The sequence below is a fragment of the Ips typographus genome, linkage group LG5 (assembly GCF_016097725.1).
Source record: "Ips typographus isolate SLU linkage group LG5, UJ_Ityp_2.0, whole genome shotgun sequence".
Lineage (NCBI taxonomy): Eukaryota > Metazoa > Arthropoda > Insecta > Coleoptera > Curculionidae > Ips > Ips typographus.
The window spans coordinates 3,472,381-3,489,472 of NC_138426.1; the positions used below are offsets into that span (position 1 = coordinate 3,472,381).

Here is a 17,092-nt window from a genome sequence, read left to right on the forward strand (position 1 = left end):
GATGATTGCTTGACATTCTGATGTTCCTGGCAATGAGGAGGACGACTGGTTGGCTAGATTGGGCGCACAAGTGACGCCTATCGGTCCTGAACCGTTTGTTGGGATCTCAAAGAGTACGGCTACACGCTCCATGGAGGCATTGGCCAGGCAATTGTTTCATTGCCTCGGGCATGAGACAGGCCAAGGAACTCATAGGTAGCCCCAGTGCTCTGAAAATTAAACAACTTCTGAGACTCGACAGAGGCAATTTAAGAACGGTGACAGGCTTATTGACCGGTCATTGTCACCTTAGACGACATCAGTCTTTGATGGGTGTTCTTTTAGGCGGATTCTTAGAAGATGAAGAAACTTCGGGACATATCCTTATGAGCTGTCCTGCCTTCCTTTACGCGCGTATGCGCATCCTGGGACAGCCAATGCTGTTGCCCAGGGACATAAGGGACTTATGCCCCAGCAACCTGGTGGCTTTTATAAAGGACACTGGGCTGCTGTAGCTCCCTTAATGGCAGGACATTACGGGCCCATATAGGAGGCCTATACGTTTTTTAAGAGCAGGAGCCCCCCGCGTCACACACTCACTCAATATGAATGAAATTATATTGTCAGTAATGCCATGAGACTATGTAATGTGCAGTAACCTAGATTTCGTGAAAAGCAAACTGCTGTTGGAGGAGGCTCGTCAAAGCAAGACGAAAAGTAATAAGGATTGAAATCTAGCATTTGTGCTGGAAAGCCTGGAAACATTAGGCAAGGAAATCCGTACGGAAATCTTAGACAGGACAACAGAGGTCTAAAATTTATAGGAAATACAAATAAAACAGGCTACATAAGAAGTTTTTAATTTAAGTGTCATTTCTGCCAAAAAACTGGTCACAAAAAGTCAAATTGTTTCTTCAGACAATAAAGGACAGGAAGGTACCATCAAAGTGCGCAATAATTTTGAAGGACCAGGAATGCAGGATCAAGGAAACCAGGATGGTGTATCAGCATTTTAGTCTTTCTATAGTGACTCATCTTCTCCAGAACAGTCAGTACATTTGGTAGTGGCAATAATACTGTTTAGAGATCCAAAAATGTTTTTGTTGTCCGATTTATCAAAGACGGAGTGGGGCAAACTATCTAATCATCTTGCATTATTTATCCGAAAATTCACATTCGCTCTACTGTGGATTTGCAACTTACATACGGTATTAGTGATATTTGCTTTTTTAAGTTGTTTTATAAACAGAACAATTGTTTAGCATCATTTAGGACTTAAAAAACACCTAAAAACCACTTAAGTTAAATACTCCCAAGTCTGTAACATTTGTTAATCCATTCTGAAACAATTCAGTAGTATTGAACTGCTTATTAGGTTGATAATCCCAAAGCTGTTCTGCTACAATAAAATACGTTGCTACACTGCCATTAACCGAGAACATAATAGAACGGTCAATATTGTAGAAACCAGAAGCCGTGAAGCCAACTTTACAATCCGGAATTTTGTTGGTGGATTGTTGTAGCCTTAGATAGGGTTTAGAGTAAATGGAAACGCAATCTTGGAGATCGTAGCACGTTGTCATAATCTTCTTCGATTCAGTAACGATCTGGTCGCAAAGGATCAATTTCTTCGTAGTTGCTACCTGAAAACTAATTGTTTACTTAAGGTAACGGTTATTTTTAGTCAAAAGTTTACCACAAACATTGATATGAAAGCTAAGGCTGCTAAGGCATAGTTGATGGATGTAGAATAATCGTAGCTCATGTGTTTGATGTAAACGCAGAACTGTAGTAAAGAGCTACAGCAAAACATGGGAAGAATCAGTATTGTAGGTGCAAGGATTTGATTGAGACTTTGGGTAGTTTGAATGAGTTTTATAAAAGTGTATTGAAAGTTTTTCATTTCCTTATAAATCTGGTTGGCATCGTATATGGTGGATTGTCTGAAGCTCTTTATACGATAATTGAGATTATAAAATGCTTGCTTGCTTGCTGCATTTTGCATTTAGAAAGCAGTGCTTCGTGTATAAAATATATGTTAAGGAAGTAGAAAGTAAGTATTACTTCTTGATGGAAGTACCCCAAAACTCCAATAAGATATCTGGTGTTAAAAATCCATTTTGGCGGAGTGTAGTACCACCGCAATACTGCAATAGTCACTGACAATCTGAGGAAGTACCTTCTTAAGTTCAAATAAATTAGCTGTGTTTTACAGTTTAGATGGAATAAAGAGAAAAATACTTTCTCATACAGTAATTGGTGGCTCCATGGATAGTACAAGTTGAAAACAATCAGCAAAAGTAAGGAAACACAAGTAAAAGTGTCAATATTTTTTTTTTTTATAGCGATGTAAACCACAGGGTGATTGTTTACAATGGAATTCCTGACTACCAAAGTTGTCAAACTCGACACTGTGAAAGTTGCTATAAGTAGACAAGCTTCTAAACAGTTGTGTCTCCTCTTTGCTATAACCGGCTAATACCATTAGGTGAATTAATACTGATTGTGATCACTAATATTCAAAGTGAGGGGGTAGTCAGGATCAGATATTTGTACAGAGTGAGTCAACGATAGAGTAAAATTTCATTACTTACTTACTACTTAAATTAACTAATTAAAATTGGTTAGTGACATTCAAATGTCATAGAGCTAATCAGTGATTAGGATTAGGATAAACAAGGAGAGGGGTATGTCTGTAGAGACATTACCAGAGATTAGTAGTGTATGAGGTGTAATGTGAGTGCAGAGGATGCACAGTGAACTCAACTCGCTAATCAGCTGGACGGTAGTTCAGGAACGCTAGAAAGTAGGTTCACATGTGTAGGGAAGCCCATGAAGGGTGTCAAGTTGAGAGGCACACTATACATGATGTGTAGTGTCAGTGCAGATGATGCACCTTAGTGCCTGGAAAACGGGCTTAAGTGTGGCTAACTTATGTCCCGTACAATATGAGCAGGTTATGTGAAGCATTTGAGCATTATAAGGCTAATCGTTTGACTGGACCTTAGAGTTAGTGAGAGGGTGACAAGCAGTATTGATTAGCAGGTGCAAGACGTAGTGATAGTAGAAGTTACCATTTAGTTTGAGATGAGAGGGGGATCGCTTTAATCAATTTCGTACGCTGATTGCAGTCTGCTATCGAGTGCGGAAAATACACTTCCCGCACGTATTAGGTACAATATTTTTCCTACTATCCTGCAGAAAACTACAATGCGAACATTAGCATTTAATAGTGTTTATGTTTCATCTATACTTTATGAATACATAATACATTGGAAAAGTCACATTAATTTCTTATAGGTGGGTTGTCAAAATATTTTTGTTAGGAAACATAGGAAAAAACATGTTAACCCCAGAATAGTAATTCGGTAAACCTGTGTTTGGTTTCATATTTCATGTTACTACGTGTCTTACTAAAAGGAGGACATTTTACACAGATTATGGGTCATAACACACTGTTATGACCCGTAATCTATTGGATTGCAAGTAGCAAGTAGCTGACATTAATCAATCCTGAAAGGCCCGATTAACCGGTAGCCTAATATGATCTTGTATTAGTAACTCATAAAAAAAATATACATAAAGCGATTATACACAATATTAAAATAACAGCATCAATATATAGCCATTATAAATCACAAAAAAAAACCTTTTATCAGCGCAGCTATTTATAGATATAATTTAACCAGACGTGACGAGACGTTTAGGAGGGGAATGGTGTAAACTAGCTTTAGAATGGGAACTAGGAAGCAAAGTGTGAGAAGCGAGAAAGCAAGAATCATCGTCAATACATTATTTGTGGTGGTTCCGCTGTGATAACATTATTATCTGGTGTTTTATGTCTGTTCCAAAATTAGAAGGTAAATAGTCATTTACTTAGTATGTCCTACGACCCATTGAAAGTGTACAAAGTTTTACGTATAAATGATCTTTATCTATCATCAAACTAAACTGCTCGTCAAAAAGAATGAAACAGCAAAATTTTTGAGCGGCTGTTTCTTCAAATTGATTCACTCGATTTTAATACTTTTTTTGAGAATTAAAAGGCATTTTCTTCCCACATTACAGAGTAATTTGTGCATAATAGAATATTACGAAACTAGTGCTGTAAGAGGCATTTTACGCACGATATGGAAAAAGTCACGCACGAAGCCGCGTAGCGGCGAGTGTGTAATTCGATGAGTGCGTAATAGTATATTATACTATTTTATGCACTTTAAAATGCGAGAAACTAAAAATAAAAAAAATTACAAAACTAACAGTGGTTACAACGGTACTCTCGTATTACTGATAGTTGTTATTGATTGTTGTTGGCATGGTGCATTCACTTAAAATTTATTGTGCCCTGGAAGTGTTGCTATGGCACAAAACAAATGTCAATCAGTTGTTATCAAACGGTGAGTCCAGAAAAATCGTATTTTTTGAAAATGAACATTGAAGAGGCCGCCCAAGAGGCCATCGCTAGCCTTCTTCCAGAAAAATCTCGCGAGGCTTACAAAAAACAGTTTCTTGTTTACCAAAAATGGTGCGTTGAACAGAATGCAGAGAATTTTACGGATGAAAAGGTGCTCCTGGCTTACTTCCTGCAGAAGTCTAAGAAGCTCAAGGCATTTTCTCTATGGAGCCAATATTCCATGATCAAAGCCACGATAATATCTGAAGCAAACGTCGACATCAGCAAATACAGTAAACTCCAGGCATTTCTAAAGAGACAGAATGACCATTATAAGCCGAAGAAGTCCAAGACATTGGATTTCGACCATATAAGAGATTTTCTTCAAAATGCTCCAGATGAACAATACCTAGCCCAAAAGGTAAGATTATTTTCTTTACTTTGAATATTTTCCTGATAGTACTACTAAAAATAACACCATTGATTATTTTTGTCTACAAAACTACAAAATGTACTGACAGGAGACAATTTTGTTGCAGGTGGTGCTGATTATGGGAGTCGCTGGAGCATGTCGAGGAAAGGAGCTCTGCCAGCTAGACTGCAACGATGTCTCGGATCATAGAAGCTTTTTTCTGGTAAATCTACGGGGTACAAAATCAGGAAAGGATCGCTTGTTAGTGATAAAAACGTTTGGCGAAAACTCTACGAATGTAGTGGAATTAGTGAGAAAGTATATTGGTCTAAGGCCACCTACAAAGCATACACGATTTTTTGTGTCTTACAAAAATGGGAAATGCATGACTCAGCCCATAGGAAAAAATACATTTGGACAGCTACCAAGGAGAATTGCTGGCTACTTGAGACTACCAAACGCAAACCTATATACTGGGCATTGTTTTCGCAGATCATCAGCTTCTTTACTTGCCGACTCTGGATCAACCATAGATGTGTTGAAAAGACATGGTGGCTGGAAAAGCAGTTCTGTTGCTGAAGGTTATGTTGAAAATTCATTGTATGAAAAGAAGAATATTGCCGATCAAATATTCACCAATGTCTTCTCCGATGTTGATATGGCATCAGCATCAACCATAGAAAGATCAATTTCAGAAAATGAAACAACGGCAACGGCGACTGCTACGTATGTGCAGAATATGTTTACTACTAAAAATGTTGCTTCCAATTGTCCACCCTTCGTTAGCCTTGCAAACTGCACCAAAGTCAATATAAATGTAAATATACAGGGTGTCCGGAAAATACGTGTACAACGTTTGACGACAGACTCCTGACGTCAAAATATGTCGATCTAAGCCGACTTAGTTATATCCAAAATTGTCTCGTTTAGCCGGTAGAGGGCGTCAAAAATTTGTAAAAATATTGGGTACAATTTCATTTCTTAAAGAGTATTGATAAGTGTATTCAGCAAGATGGCGGTCATTTTACACATTTGCTTAAGTAATGTTTTTGGTTTACTTAGTTTCTTACAATAAATAATTTCAACTTTATTATACCTACTTTGATGTATGCAGGTAATTGTAAATTTTTTTTTTCTGACGAAACTACTCATCCACCGGGAAATATTAAAGAGGTAAAATAGCTTCAAAATACTTCCGGTCACTCGACAAAAATATCTGGGTTGTCATAACGCCGTTCATATAAAAAATGAGGAGAAATGTTGACGTATTATATCACTTTTATAACACTTCCACTTATTTACAGCCGGTGACTATACTACTAGAAAACGTCATTTTATAGTATTAGTCTACATACTAAAATTCATTAAAATCCATTAGCAGGTTTTCACGTAATTTAGTAAAAAACCAATATTTTTACAAATTTTTGAAGCCCTCTACCGGCTAAACGAGACAATTTTGGATATAACTAAGTCGGCTTAGATCGATATATTTTGACGTCAGGAGTCTGTCGTCAAACGTTGTACACGTATTTTCCGGACACCCTGTATATAATAATAAGAACTAGATTCAAGTTATGTTTATGTTAATTATCCTTTTTCGTCCTGACACTTTAACAAATAAATAAAATTTCAATAAAATCATTGTTTAATTTGGAAGAATTTACTTTAAATCCCCCAGGGATTGAAATTACTTTTAACTTTTCCCTGCGGGATTAAAAGTGCACTTTTAATCGCTCATTTGAGGGATAAAAGAGACACTTTTAATCCCTAAAGTGCATAAAATGCCTTAGAGCGCGTGTGACGTACTATATTTTACCTACGACCACGTGTAAAGTCCTGGCTTTTGCAACTTATATAAATTAGAATAATTTATTTTCTTTTTTTGACACCATAAAACAAAGTTGTAACATTTCGACTGAAAGTCAGATGCCTATTTAGAGAAAACTATATTCGAAGAAACTAATATTTAAAACTATACGCTTTAATGGGGGCGGAGAAACCTTTGAAATGCAAAATTATCTGTGTCTCACTCCTGTATAACTGAACCTAAAAACAAAACAAATTTTACCAATTAAAAAACTCGTAATAAACTATATTTGATAGAAATAAGTAACTAAATTTTGCTTTATCTTACAGACGAAAAATGGTGGTTGCTAAAAAATATGTTTTGCTCAAACCCAGTGAAGGGCTTCCAAAAGAATCCGATTTTATGGTCAAAACTGAGGAATTGCCACCACTTGGGCCAAATGGTAATTCTAGATTTTCTGTAACTACAAAGAATAATTTTTTTACAAAAAATTTGCAGAATACCTTGCTGAGGCAGCTTACATTGGAGTGGATCCTTACATGAGAGCGCTTATGAGTTTGTTACCAGTTAACTCCACCATGCCAGCAGGACAAGTTGCAAAGTGAATATATATTAATAAATGCTTTATACCTGATTTTATACATTATCAAATAGGATAATAGAAAGCAACAACCCCGAATTCTCAGTGGGAAAATATGTGGTAGGAGAATTTGGCTGGACCACTCACACTATTCCTAAAGAAGGCTCCCAAGATTGCTTCAAATTAGGTTACCCTACAATACTTCTACCAGATTTAGGAGACTTACCACCGTCCTTAGGGATTGGTATCTTAGGAATGCCTGGGTAAGCATCTGTACAAATACTATAACCACAAATTTGTATTATCAGCATTTTGATTATAGAAATACGGCTTATTTCGGATTTTTGGATGTGTGCAACCCTAAGTCTGGTGAAACAGTTGTAATCACCGCAGCTGCTGGAACAGTTGGAAGTCACGTAGGTCAAATAGCCAAAATTAAAGGTAACGACAACTAACACCAAAGGCTACATTGCATAAATTCTTTTTTAAGGTTGTAAAGTCATTGGTATTACTGGTACTGATGAAAAAGCCAAATGGTTGACTAATGAACTTGGTTTTGACTACGCCATAAACTACAAAACCAAAAATGTGTCTGACCAATTAAAACAAGTAGCTCCTGAAGGTGTAGATATTTTTTTCGACAATGTAAGAGTATCTAATTCTGTGCAAGCGCATTTAATAAATTAACTGACTGCAGGTTGGTGGAGAACTTAGCAGCACGATAATATTTCAAATGAATGAGGAAGGTCGTGTAGGAGTGTGCGGATCGGTTTCCAGCTACAACGACAAAGAACCGCCCAAAGGTAATTTAGTTCTTTTAGGAAAAAATCCAATCAATTTATTATTATGAATACAGTTACTTCAACACATATGGCGATTGTAACGAAGCGCTTGAAAATTGAAGGAATTTTTATTCCTAAATACGCAGACAGATGGATGGAGGGCATAGAACAAAACCTGAAATGGATAAAAGAAGGAAAACTGAAGTATAAGGAGACTGTTACTGAAGGTTTCGAAAATATGGTCAAAGCCCTTGTCGGTGTATTTGAAGACACAAAATTTGGAAAAGCTGTTGTTAGAATTTAATAAATTACAGTAATATAACAATTGGATTCCTTTTTCCATAAAATAATGCAAATTATCGGGGGTAATTGCACAAGTGCATAAAAATTACCGATAATTTTGCATGAAAACTTGTTATCTCTTAACTGCATGAGTTTGTTTTCCTCCACCTTCGGTGTCGGGCTCTTTCGCCAAAAAAATATGAAAATGACCGAATGCAGTTTGCAAAGATAACAAGTTTGAACGCAGAATTATCAGGTCATTTTTAAGGCACGAATGTAATTTTGGGGAATATTTCCCGAATAAAGAAAATGTTTTGATTTTGCTGCAACTATAGATTGCTCAATGGAGCTCAATGAGCAACTTCCAAACCGTTTATTAATTTTTGTTGACATCGCGTTTGACATTTTTTGGTTATAAAAAGTCAAAAAACTGCACAAGGACAACAATTAGTGTACTAGCAATAGGCTCTACAACAATGTAGTCGTTATAGATACGTACAGTGCAATTATCGAAATGCAATTATCACTTTAGAATGCAATTATCGCTGTCATTCTGGTGAAAATGCACTGCTCATATGGGACATTTAACACATTAGGGAAATATTCGGTAAAAGATTTATTAACCAATTCAAAAACACACAACAGACAATCATACGAAGGCGTAGAAAGGCCGCCGACGTTATTTTTCTTAAATTTCGACTTCAAACTCGGAAATTAACTAAATTCCGACTTCAAACTCGGAAATTAACTAAATTCTGACTTTGAACTCGGAAATTAGTTAAATTTTGACTTCAAACTCGGAAGTTAACTAAATTTTGACTTTGAACTCGGAAATTAGTTACATTCCGAAAGAATTTAGGTAAATTCCGACTTCAAACTCTGAATTTAGTTAAATTCCGACTTCAAACTCAGAATTTACATTGTCACATTGCAAAAGCTCTTCAAACTAAATTAGACAAAATTTTTCAGTTTGGCAACATTGCAAACATCCTTCGAAGCAAATTCGTAAAATTTGTTAACTTTGGCAACATTGCTAACACACTTCAAAGAAATTAGTCAGACTTGTCAGTTTGGTTACATTACAAGGATACTTTTGAACCAAATTACCAAATTTTGTCAGTTGGCAACATTTCAAACAGTCTTCGATCTAAATTGTTAATTTTGCAACATTGCAAGCAAACGCACTTTAAAGAAATTAGTGGAACTTGTCAGTTTGGACAGATTGGAAACACTCTTCAAACCAAAATTGTAGAATTAGTCAGTTTGATAATATTGCATATACTCTTCAAACCAAATTAGTAAAATTAATCAGTTTGGCAACATTTCAAACACTCTTTGATCTTAATTAGTAGATCTAAAATAGTAGAATTTGTCAGTTTGACAACATTGCAACTAAATTCCGAGTTTGAAGTCGGAATTTAGTTAATTTCTGAGTTAGAAGTAAAAATTTAAGAAAAATAACGTCTGTGGCCCTTCTACGCCTTCGTACAATCACACAAACAACATACCTTTTGAAAATCAAACTGTTATTTTTTAATTTAGCTAACAAAACAGGTTAGGGTTTAGAGAGAGAGAAAGGAGGAGGATAGGTTGAAGTTGAGATTTGGGGTTAGGACAGGGGGAGAACGTGAAAATTTTTGGAAATTAAATAAATTTATGTAGCTCCTTTGAAAACTTAAGACTTAGGTGGTTTTATTTCTGGAAATTAGAGGAGTTCTTACAGTATGGGAGTACAGGTAACCCACAGTTGCACAACTGACTGTAACAACTCTAACTAACTTATGGGGGAAGGTTCCCGTAAAGTTGAAGTTCGCGAGAGAATGACAGGGATGGCGCATGTCGTTGATGTCATGTGGACTTGCCTGAGGCGTGTTGCCTATTGACCGATAAAGTTTGTTTCGTCCCGGGAGCTGTCATTAGACTCGTCAGTAAGGCTTGACAGCTCCGTGCCTTCTACACACGATTGATCCCATTGAAGAAGACTTGTTGTAACTGCTATATGTAGTTAAATCGTGACAGACGGGCGGGCTTGATGTTAGCAGAGTTTTTGATGAGTGGTGCCATCTGTGTGGACTGTAGTGAGTCGCCACAAACTAACTAACTTAACCTCAAAGTCCTTACTGCTAACCCGCGCTACCTGATATATGTGGTTGCATATAATACCAGATACAGAAAAACTAGCGATTATCGATAGCAAATCGTTCATTTCCAATCGTAGGCCCCAACCTTGATGATTGCTTGACATTCTGATGTTCCTGGCAATGAGGAGGCCGACTGGTTGGCTAGATTGGGCGCTCAAGTGACGCCTATCGGTCCTGAACCGTTTGTTGGGATCTCAAAGAGTACGGCTACACGCTCCATGGGGGCCTTGGCCAGGTAATTGTTTCACTGCCGCTGGGTTGCGGCCTCGGGCATGAGACAGGCCAAGGAACTCATAGGTGGCCCCAGTGCTCTGAAAACTAAACAAGTACTGAGACTCGATAGAAGCAATTTAAGAACGGTTACAGGCTTATTGGCTGGTCATTGTCACCTTAGACTTTTAGACGACATCAGTCTTTGATGGGTGTTGCTGATCCCGAATGTATGGGGTGCTTAGAAAGATGAAGAAACTTCGGGACATGTTCTTATGAGCTGTTCTGGGCAGCCAATGCTGTTGCCCAGGGACATAAGGGAGTTATGCCCCAGCAACCTGGTGGCTTTTATAAAGGACACTGAGCTGCTGTAGCTCCGTTAATGGCGGGACGTTACGGGTCCATATAGGAGGCCTATACGTTTTTCAAGAGCAGGAGCCCCCCGCGTCACACACTCACACTCACTCACTCAATATGAATGAAATTATATTGTAATTTCGTGAAAAGCAAACTGCTGTTGGAGGAGGCTCGTCAAAGCAAGACAAAAACTAATAAGGATTGAAATCTAGCATTTGTGCTGGGGAGCCTGGAAATATTAGGCAAGGAAATCCTTAAGGAAGTCTTAGACAGGGTCAAACAGAGGTCAAAAATTTGTAGAAAATACAAATGAAACAGATTACAGAAGAAGTTTTTATTTTAAGTGTCATTTCTGCCAAAAAACTCGTTACAAAACGTCAACTTGTTTCTTCAGATAGAGACAATGAAGGGCAGGAAGTTACCATCAAAGTGCGTAAAAATTTTTAAGGACCAGGAATGCAGGATCAAGACCAAGATGGTGTATCAGCAATTTAGTCTTTCTCTAGTGACTCATCCAACAGTCAGTACATTTGGTAGTGACAATAATAATACTGTTTAGAGATCCAAAAATGTTTTTGTTGTCCGATTTATCATAGACGGAGTGGGGCAAACTATCTAATCATCTTGCATCATTTAATTATCCGAAAATTCACATGCGCTCTGCTGTGGATTTGCAGCTTACATACGGTATTAGTGATTTGTTGTTTTATAAACAGAACAATACGTTTAGCATCATTTAGGACTTAAGAAACTCCTAAAAACCACTTAAGTTAAATACTCCCAAGTCTGTAACATTTGTTAATCCATTCTGAAACAATTCAGTAGTATTGAACTGCTTATTAGGTTGATAATCCCAAAGCTGTTCTGCTACAATAAAATACGTTGCTACACTGCCAATAACCGAGAACATAATAGAACGGTCAATGTTGTAGAAACCAGAAGCCGTGAAGCCTACTTTACAATCCGGAATTTTGTTGGTGAATTGTTGTAGCTCTAGATAGGGTATAGAGTAAATGGATACGCAATCTTGAAGATCGTAGCACGTTGTCATAATCTTCTTCGATTCAGTAACGATCTGGTCGCAAAGGATCAAGATTTTCGTAGTTGCTACCTGAAAACTAATTGTTTACTTAAGGTAACGGTTATTTTTAGTCAAAAGTTTACCACAAACATTGATATGAAAGCTAAGGCTGCTAAGGCATAGTCGATGGATGTAGAATAATCGTAGCTCATGTGTTTGATGTAAACGCAGAACTGTAGTAAAGAGCTACAGCAAAACATGGGAAGAATCAGTATGGTAGGTGCAAGGATTTGATTGAGACTTTGGGTAGTTTGAATGAGTTTTATAAAAGTGTATTGAAATTTTTTAATTTTCTTATAAATCTGGTTGGCATCGTATATGGTGGATTGTCTGAAGCTCTTTATACGATCATTGAGATTATAAAATTGCATTTTGCATTTAGAAAGCAGTGCTTCGTGTATAAAAGATATGTTAAGGAAGTAGAAAGTAAGTATTACTTCTTGATGGAAGTACCCCAAAACTCCAATAAGATATCTGGTGTTAAAAATCCACTTTGGTGGAGTGTAGTACCACAGCAATACTACAACAGTCACTGACAATCTGAGGAAGTACCTTCTTAAGTTCAAATAAATTAGCGGTGTTTTACAGTTTAGATAGAATAGAGAGAAAAATACTTTCTCATACAGTAATTGGTGTCTCCATGGATAGTACAAGTTGAAAACAATCAGCAAAAGTAAGGAAACACAAGTAAAAGTGTCAATAGCGATGTAAACCACAGGGCGATTGTTTACAATGGAATTCCTGACTACCAAAGTTGTCAAACTCGACACTGTGATAGTTGCTATAAGTAGACAAGCTTTGAGTTTGAACTTCCAGGACAAAACTAAGTGGTTTTGGCTAAAACTGAAAGAAGGAAGCACTCCAATAATGGAAAAGAGGTTAAGTAGAAACGAGAAAGGGTACAACGTTGCCATCGCCCTTTCTAAACAGTTTTGTAATATTTTAATGTGTCTCCTCTTTGCTATAACCGGTTAATACCATTAGGTGAATTAATGCTGATTGTGATCACTAATATTCAAAGCGAGGGGGTAGTCAGGATCAGATATTTGTACAAGGTGAGTCAACGATAGAGTAAAGTTTTGTCAGAGTTCTATTCCATTACGTACGTAGATAAATTCTATTTTTTCATATAAGGTTCCACAAAATTCCAGTTTCCAGTGAAAAATTCCATAACCACCGTGAATGGAATTTTAATAAAATTGCCCGAATTTTATAGGAAGGAAGAGAATTTTCTCCCCATAGGGTCTAACCCAGCCCTGATAAAATGGGTCTAGTTTAAGTAACTTTAATTTTATTGTGTCTTTGTTCCTGTTTTCCTTATTTCTTCCTATTATTCTTCCGGTGTTCTGTTATTTAAGTACCTCAGGTAGGTTTCACGTTTTTCTCTTGCCTTTTGTTTTACTTTCGGCGTGAACCATATGGTGTGTTATGTTAATTTGAGTTTTTGTTTATCCTCCTTTTGCTTCATTGGCGGCAGTTTCCATGTGTGTAGGTATAGTCTATTTTGTCGTAGAGTAGGTATATCTTTCTATACAGGTAGTTCTAGGTTATCCTGTATCTTACGGTGCTCCCTGAGCAAGGTCTGGGTTCTACGAATTGCAGGAGGGTAGATGTTGCTCAGCAAGGGAAGTCAATAGATGGGTGTTGATTGGATTGCTCCAGTTATTAATCGCATTGTATGGTTCAATTGGACGTCGATCAAGTTTGTGTGGCAGCTATTTAGCCATACGGGAGCATACTCGACTGTTGAGAAGACCAGCGCGATGGACGATGTACGCTGGGTGTCCGCTGAAGCTCCTGTTATACCACAAAGCTTTTGGATGATATTATTGAGTGTTTTTATTTTAGCCGCGGTATTCTCAAGGTGTTTCCTATAAGAAAGAGTACGGTCGACGGGACGGCAAGGTATTTCAGGTGTTTGTTGTGCCGAAGAGTGTTTCCATTAAATTGCACATTGAGCTCTCTGTTTGCCTGTTTGTTGTTCAGATGAAATGCACAGAGACCTCAGTTTTGCTTTCACTGGGTTCAAGACGCCACTTTTTAAAGTATAAGAGCACAGGGAGGCTAGATCTTCTGTGAGAGTTGTCTCCGTCTGGTCAAGATCTTTGGCTCTGTAGACGAGAGCGATATCATCAGCATAGCAAAATTTTGTCGACCTGGTATCGGATATAACCAAATTGAACAATAGAGGAGCCAAGACCGAGCCCTGCGGTAGGCCATTATTCACTTTTCTCTCCCTGCTTATATTACTTCCTAGGTAAGTGCGGAAGTACCTGTTGCTTATGGTTATTGAGAAGGGCTGTCGTTTTTCGGCAGCAAATTGTTTCCTCTCTCTAGACCGTATCGTAGGCAGAATGGTAGATGCAAATACGGTAGATGTTTTAAGTCTTTCTTGGAAACCAGTGTCTATGGAAGTTGTTAAAACTAGTACCTGGTCGCAACTTCTGTTCGACTGGGACTTGTTCCAACACAGGGGCGCTTATTCTATTATATAGAAGTGTCTCCAGCAGTTTGTACGTGCAGTTAGGAAAGGAGATTGGTCTAAAACTTGGCGGGAGATCAGCTGGTTTACCAGGTTTTAGAATGTCCACTATTTTTGTTCTTTTAAGCTCGTTGGGCACCGATCCTCTGTCCAAGATGTTGGAGAAGAAGCCAACTAGCCATTTCTTCGCTGTGTTACCCAGTTGTATCAGGAACTCCGGGTGTAAATTATCCAAGCCAAGTGCTTTGCCAGGCTTAGTTTATTTCAGGGCCTCATCCAGTTCGGGCAAGGTGAAAGGTGCGGAGAAATTTGAGTCGTTTGGACATCGTGCTCTTAGAGATGCAAGTTCTCGTTTTATTCTGGTGGTGTGTTGCTTGTCACGGGCTGCTCTGAAGGTTTCCACTATACGAAGCATGCTCCATGCCTTTCTGCTTGAAGTATTTATGTTCTCAACCATCTCCGTCCAGCGCGTATTTCTAGCAGCGTCAAGGCTGTGAAGGAGGTCGTCCGCAATATCGCTATCGCCACTGCTGTTGTAATTATAGAGTTGTTCGCAGTGCTCATTCCATCCTGGTATATATTCGCTTCTGTATCCACGAGGAATATATTTCTTAGCAGCAGCGAGAACTGCACCCACAAATAGCCGGTAATACTTAGGCTGGAGTGCAAAACTAGCTCGCGTCTGTACTAGAACAGTACACGTGCACCCTGGGTAACGCTAAATGAGCTAGAGCGACTCAAAAATTTTTAAATGGTACTTTTAGCTTGTAGCACATCATTTTAAAGGTCTTAAAAACCCCGATTTATCACCGTTTAGAAAACTGAAATCGGTTGATCTGTTCTCCGAATAGGGTCAAAATTACATAATTTCTACTAAAACACAAAATCAACAAGGTTTGTTATATATCATTTTTAATTTTTGTTAAACAGTGACAAAGACAGTTTCCTTTAAAATAATGTGCTACAAGCTAGAAGAGCAAATTAAAAATTTCAAGTGGGGACACCTGGGGACAAGGAAGCAAAACCTAAAATACAATACGAAAGGTAAGGAATAACACTCAATCGTCTCCACAATATTATATTTCAACCTTTAAAGGAAAAAGCCTGCTCAACTAGTTTCGGACATATAAATGACCATCTTCAGGAGCTCAAATCGTAAATCAAAACGCCTCTTTTTAAAAGGGGAGAGACAGTGAGACCCATGTTATTTAGAATGAGTGAATTTATAAAACAGTTTAAAGGGGGTAACAAAGCTTATTAAGGAGAAAAAAAAAACTGACACTGCATACTGTAAACATAAGAACATTATAATTTAAATAAGCTAAACCCATTTTGTTAGGGCTGGGGATGACCCTATGGGAGAGAGATATGAAAATCCAATCTACCATCCGCAGTAGAGGTGATCAGCAGGAAATTCACCTTCACTCTTCATTTTCTCGTTTTGATTTACGATTTGAGCTCCTGAAGATGGTCATTTATATGTCCGGAACTAGTTGAGCAGGCTTTTTCCTTGGAAGGTTGAAAATAAAGTATTGTGGATACGACTGCGTGTTATTCCTTACCTTTCGTACTCATACAACTACACTGAAAGAATATGGATTTTCTGAAATACAATGCCCACTGGTTTTAAATATCCCTTTCGATATCCAAGTTGACGTACTTTTTGGTTAAACCAATTTCCTTAAAAAAATAGTGGGGTGTATTTTGGGATGATGTCACTGTATGTAGGTTTCTTGAAGAGATTAGATAAAAGCATCACTTATCTGGGTCAAGTAAACCACTTAAGTTAAATAAAGGTATTACAGGTTCATATTAAATATTGATCTTTTAATACAAATCCAGTAAAAAAACAGACATCATTATGATACTAATTTTAGGAAACCAATTTACTTTTTCCACGACGCATCACAAAAAGTCTTTTAGGAACTTCGTCTGATTTAAGATCCGCAAACTTCATCAAAGCTTTAGTGTAAGTTTCTTCACCGGCCTGATATTTTTCGTTGTGCTCTACAATAGAATTAAGATTGTTTTCGAAGATCTCGAAACGTTTTTGTTCCTCTTCATCCGTTTCATATGATTTGTTGAATTTTTCCTGCATCACAAATACTTTAAGCTATTTAAAATCGGTGAGATAAATACTACTTACCTTCCAGCTAGCCCATTGTTCCTGAACATCAACAGAACCTACAAGCAAATTAGTCATGATGTTTGATGGGTTTGGGTAACTAACTCAACAAAACAGTAAGCGTCAATGTTTACGGACGGTCTTTTATAAATAAATGCAAGAAGATTAGATAAAAATTTCGAATCACTTGACATTGTCATTTTCATGTTCCTATCTTACTTTTTCAGATCTATCTTATGATGGTATTTTCAAATTAAAAAAAAAACAAAAAATACTCAAAATTTGACCATCGTAGGATAGATCTAAAAAAGTAAGAAAGGAACATGTAAACCGTTTTGCTCCATCTTTAGCCTTCCAAATAGTAAAAATTCTAATGTTTAATAGTCAATATATCGAAAACGACAACATTTATAGAGAAACTGATTAGAACGAAAATTGTCTAGATTTAACAACAAAATTTA

General features: G+C 37.4%; 4 protein-coding genes across 4 annotated transcripts; 2 read left to right on the plus strand and 2 right to left on the minus strand.

Annotated features, from left to right (window-relative positions):
• Window positions 1–3,680: 3,680 nt before the first annotated feature.
• Window positions 3,681–8,278, plus strand: LOC145728954 (prostaglandin reductase 1-like). The gene is made up of 8 exons (XM_081979532.1): window positions 3,681–3,839; window positions 6,921–7,033; window positions 7,090–7,192; window positions 7,246–7,434; window positions 7,494–7,612; window positions 7,662–7,816; window positions 7,869–7,974; window positions 8,028–8,278. Exons 2-8 carry the CDS (start codon window positions 6,928–6,930, stop codon window positions 8,255–8,257), a joined length of 1,008 nt encoding a protein of 335 aa, XP_081835658.1. The 5' UTR covers window positions 3,681–3,839; window positions 6,921–6,927; the 3' UTR covers window positions 8,258–8,278.
• LOC145728952 (uncharacterized) lies at window positions 3,846–5,764 on the plus strand. The gene is made up of 2 exons (XM_081979529.1): window positions 3,846–4,793; window positions 4,912–5,764. Exons 1-2 carry the CDS (start codon window positions 4,353–4,355, stop codon window positions 5,656–5,658), a joined length of 1,188 nt encoding a protein of 395 aa, XP_081835655.1. The 5' UTR covers window positions 3,846–4,352; the 3' UTR covers window positions 5,659–5,764.
• A 2,984-nt stretch (window positions 8,279–11,262) lies between the features above and the next one.
• LOC145729564 (uncharacterized) lies at window positions 11,263–13,067 on the minus strand. The gene is made up of 2 exons (XM_081980370.1): window positions 12,108–13,067; window positions 11,263–12,054 (listed from the first exon to the last, which is right to left on the minus strand). Exons 1-2 carry the CDS (start codon window positions 12,936–12,938, stop codon window positions 11,698–11,700), a joined length of 1,188 nt encoding a protein of 395 aa, XP_081836496.1. The 5' UTR covers window positions 12,939–13,067; the 3' UTR covers window positions 11,263–11,697.
• A 3,245-nt stretch (window positions 13,068–16,312) lies between these two features.
• Window positions 16,313–16,839, minus strand: LOC145729344 (cystein proteinase inhibitor protein salarin-like). The gene is made up of 2 exons (XM_081980053.1): window positions 16,653–16,839; window positions 16,313–16,598 (listed from the first exon to the last, which is right to left on the minus strand). Exons 1-2 carry the CDS (start codon window positions 16,707–16,709, stop codon window positions 16,380–16,382), a joined length of 276 nt encoding a protein of 91 aa, XP_081836179.1. The 5' UTR covers window positions 16,710–16,839; the 3' UTR covers window positions 16,313–16,379.
• Window positions 16,840–17,092: the final 253 nt, after the last annotated feature.

Bases quoted from the DNA above. Each gene is read 5' to 3' on its own strand.
- LOC145728954 (XM_081979532.1), top strand. From the start codon at position 6,928: ATGGTGGTTGCTAAAAAATATGTTTTGCTCAAACCCAGTGAAGGGCTT. The intron at 7,193-7,245 runs GTGAATATATAT...ATTATCAAATAG, and splicing joins CCAGCAGGACAAGTTGCAAA to GATAATAGAAAGCAACAACC. The intron at 7,817-7,868 runs GTAAGAGTATCT...AACTGACTGCAG, and splicing joins TAGATATTTTTTTCGACAAT to GTTGGTGGAGAACTTAGCAG.
- LOC145729344 (XM_081980053.1), bottom strand. From the start codon at position 16,709: ATGACTAATTTGCTTGTAGGTTCTGTTGATGTTCAGGAACAATGGGCT. The intron at 16,599-16,652 runs GTAAGTAGTATT...TTTGTGATGCAG, and splicing joins AACAATGGGCTAGCTGGAAG to GAAAAATTCAACAAATCATA.
- LOC145729564 (XM_081980370.1), bottom strand. From the start codon at position 12,938: ATGGCAACGTTGTACCCTTTCTCGTTTCTACTTAACCTCTTTTCCATT. The intron at 12,055-12,107 runs GTAAACTTTTGA...ATTAGTTTTCAG, and splicing joins CTTTCATATCAATGTTTGTG to GTAGCAACTACGAAAATCTT.
- LOC145728952 (XM_081979529.1), top strand. From the start codon at position 4,353: ATGTCAATCAGTTGTTATCAAACGGTGAGTCCAGAAAAATCGTATTTT. The intron at 4,794-4,911 runs GTAAGATTATTT...ATTTTGTTGCAG, and splicing joins AACAATACCTAGCCCAAAAG to GTGGTGCTGATTATGGGAGT.